General features: G+C 36.4%; 1 protein-coding gene across 1 annotated transcript; it reads left to right on the top strand.

Moving 5' to 3' along the window:
* On the top strand, positions 1-1,977 carry LOC123195056 (probable WRKY transcription factor 17). The gene is made up of 3 exons (XM_044608634.1): positions 1-898; positions 1,279-1,404; positions 1,513-1,977. The coding sequence occupies exons 1-3, from the start codon at positions 174-176 to the stop codon at positions 1,688-1,690; spliced, it is 1,029 nt and encodes a 342-aa protein (XP_044464569.1). The 5' UTR covers positions 1-173; the 3' UTR covers positions 1,691-1,977.
* Positions 1,978-3,160: the final 1,183 nt, after the last annotated feature.

Below are 3,160 nucleotides of genomic sequence, written 5' to 3'. Positions count from 1 at the left end.
TCGATGAATCTTCCATTTTGACTCTGCACCCTTCTTTATCACCCGGTCATCCGGTCACCTCATCGTCCTTATAACTCTATCGTCCCTTCTTCGTTTCTTACTCTGCTTCCAAAATACCCTAGGCTTTACACTTCGATGAGCTATTGAGCTTTGTCAAATCTACGACTTATAGAATGGCGGTGGAGCTGATGGGCTTTCATAGGAAGATGGACGATCAGATGGCTATACAAGAAGCTACAGCTCAAGGACTCAAGAGCATGGAACATCTGATCCGTCTGATGTCTCATCATCAATCATCAAATCACATGGACTGTACTGATCTCACTGATCTAACCGTTTCTAAGTTTAAAAAAGTTATTTCTCTTCTTAACAGAACCGGACATGCCCGATTCCGACGTGGACCGGTTCATTCAGTCTCTTCTTCTTCCTCTGGAGCAGCACCAGCAGCTTCTTCTCTCCGTGTTTCTCACGCTCAACAAAACTTAACCGTAACTCCTACTCCGATTACGACTCCGGCGACCGCGGTTCCGGCTCCGGCGAGTTTCGGCCAGTCACAGCCGCAGAGTTTGACTCTTGACTTCACCAAACCTAGTTTTTTTAACTCTAATGTCAAATCCACCGAACTTGAGTTTTCGAAAGACAGCTTTTGCATGTCTTCGAACTCCTCGTTTATGTCTTCTGCTATTACTGGAGACGGCAGTGTTTCGAACGGGAAGCAAGGAGGATCGTCGATCTTCTTGGCGCCGGCAGTACCAACCGTTTCCTCCGGAAAACCACCGCTCTCATCACAGCCTTACAAGAAGAGATGCCATGATCATCATGATCTCTCCGATGATATCTCCGGAAAGTTCTCCGGTTCCACCAATGGCAACGGAAAGTGCCACTGCTCTAAGAGAAGGTATGCCGATTATTCACCCTCAGCGCATTTTAGCATAGATTTATAAATGTTTCGTTGGCTGAAAATTGTGTGGACCGCGTTAACTCAGAATTAAAACTATGGTTAATGTAGCAAAATATGCACGGTTGAATTTAATAGGAGTCGGTCGAGTGGATTTTAGTCTTTCTGACTGGAAACGACCGAGTTGAAAGGTCAACCAGTTAGGTTACATTCTAACGACTGGGCGCGCATGACAATTCACTAAGACTTGCTGTTAAAAAATTTTATCTGGCGCGTGGGGACTATTTTATCTTGATTTGACTTTTTACAACACACGCACACGGCGCATAATAGTTTAATTGTTTTGATGTGATATTCACGGTTTTTCTTTTTCGGTACAGAAAGAATCGGATGAAGAAAATGATTCGGGTGCCGGCGATTAGTTCGAAAATCGCCGATATTCCACCGGATGAATATTCGTGGAGAAAGTATGGTCAAAAGCCGATCAAGGGTTCTCCTTACCCACGGTAACTAATCTAACCCTCATCACTAACTGTTGATTCAAATGAAAGTAACAATATATATGCACGTTTCCCAAGGAGCTTTTGCTGATGTTATTTTAATTGCTGTTACAGCGGTTACTACAAGTGCAGTACGGTGAGAGGTTGTCCAGCGAGGAAACACGTGGAGAGAGCCTCAGATGATCCAACGATGCTAATTGTAACGTATGAGGGGGAGCACCGTCATGTGCAAACCGCGATGCAGGAGAACATTGTTCCAGCTGGTGTGGGGTTGGTCTTTGAGTCAACGTGAGAAAAATGAACAAAATCGAGAGAAAGAAGGAAAGCGGGTGGAAAACGGAAAAAAAAAAAAAAGACGTAGACTTGGAATATCGAAGTGGTTGAGGGGGTTGCATATGTAAATTTCTTTTTGTGGTGGAGAAGGAGAGCCAACAACCAAAGTAACCAACCTTCAAAATTGAATCAATTAATTGTCATTTGGTTACTTTATTTAGATTAATACTTTATTTATTATCTTAATAGATTAAGATTTAATTGTGAGATTAGTATATGATATAAATGTTATTGCATATTTGTCTGTGTCGCTGAGTATTCAAGTGATGCTATGATTGCCATAAAATTTGAGTAGTTGAAAGCTGAATATAGGCGGGATGTGGGTCATGGAGGTAGGTTTGATTTGAATAGAATCAAGTTTAGAGCAAGGGTGGATTTGAATCTGAGTTAATTTTGATTTATAGAATTGAGGTTTGAACTTAATTCAGGTTGGAATGTAGTTGAACACGAGTTGAAATCGGCAAATTTAATTATATGGGTGATTTGAACCTCCTAGGGGACACAGTGTAAAACACCAAGAGTCAAATCTAATGCCTAATTATATTTGCCATCAAGTGAGCCCACTCAATTTGTCCAAGATTCTCAACCTTTAGATCTTCATCATTGGATTCTTGCTCTGCAGAGCATAAAACAAAAGGCCCAAACTCTTATGTATTCTTTAATAATGTCCCTACACGTTAATTTATATGCTTCAAATTTATAAAGAATTGTAAAATAAATAATTAAACGTTTAATTATATAACACGTCAACCATTAGTATTTATTAACACTCATACATTAGTATTAAAGTTGTAAATGAGTTGAATCCTAAGTTATCATTTGACTTGATTATTGAACTACTTAAATTTAGTTTTAAAATCGAGCTTGAATAGCTTAAATTTAACTTTAAATCGAGTTCAAATTTACTATTATTCTACTCAATGGATTAAGAGTTTATCTTAATTAATATATTGATAAATCGTTTAAAATTTAAAATCTGATAATATCACAAAAAAATTTATATTAATAATAATTTTATGTGGTAAAATAATTTTAAATTTATAATAAAATAATATTTAATTATATAATAATATAATTTTTATTATAAATATATAATATTATTTATTTAAATATAATATATAATTAATAAATATATAAATTATATAATTTAATTATAATTTATATAGTTATGTAAATTATAATTATCTTGCGTAAATTTTTTAACTAAACAAACAGGGGATTTCGCTGAATGCAATTGACGCGAACTCTGGTGAAATAATTTTGCTTATGGAAGCCACGTGTAAAATAAAATTTGTCTGTGTTATTTAGCATTTACTGAAATAAAAAAAGACCACTAATTTTTGGCTTATCAGAAAGAGTAACACAATTTAGCCACGGCAAAGGCTTCCGATTTCTGAAATAGGTGAAAAATAAATAAATAAAAGGGAAA

The sequence above is a fragment of the Mangifera indica genome, chromosome 13 (assembly GCF_011075055.1).
Source record: "Mangifera indica cultivar Alphonso chromosome 13, CATAS_Mindica_2.1, whole genome shotgun sequence".
NCBI classification, from domain to species: domain Eukaryota; kingdom Viridiplantae; phylum Streptophyta; class Magnoliopsida; order Sapindales; family Anacardiaceae; genus Mangifera; species Mangifera indica.
Note: the sequence above shows the minus strand (reverse complement) of the source record. Positions and strands in the feature narration are given on the sequence as shown.

Bases quoted from the DNA above. Each gene is read 5' to 3' on its own strand.
- LOC123195056 (XM_044608634.1), top strand. From the start codon at position 174: ATGGCGGTGGAGCTGATGGGCTTTCATAGGAAGATGGACGATCAGATG. The intron at 899-1,278 runs GTATGCCGATTA...TTTTCGGTACAG, and splicing joins TGCCACTGCTCTAAGAGAAG to AAAGAATCGGATGAAGAAAA. The intron at 1,405-1,512 runs GTAACTAATCTA...TTGCTGTTACAG, and splicing joins AAGGGTTCTCCTTACCCACG to CGGTTACTACAAGTGCAGTA.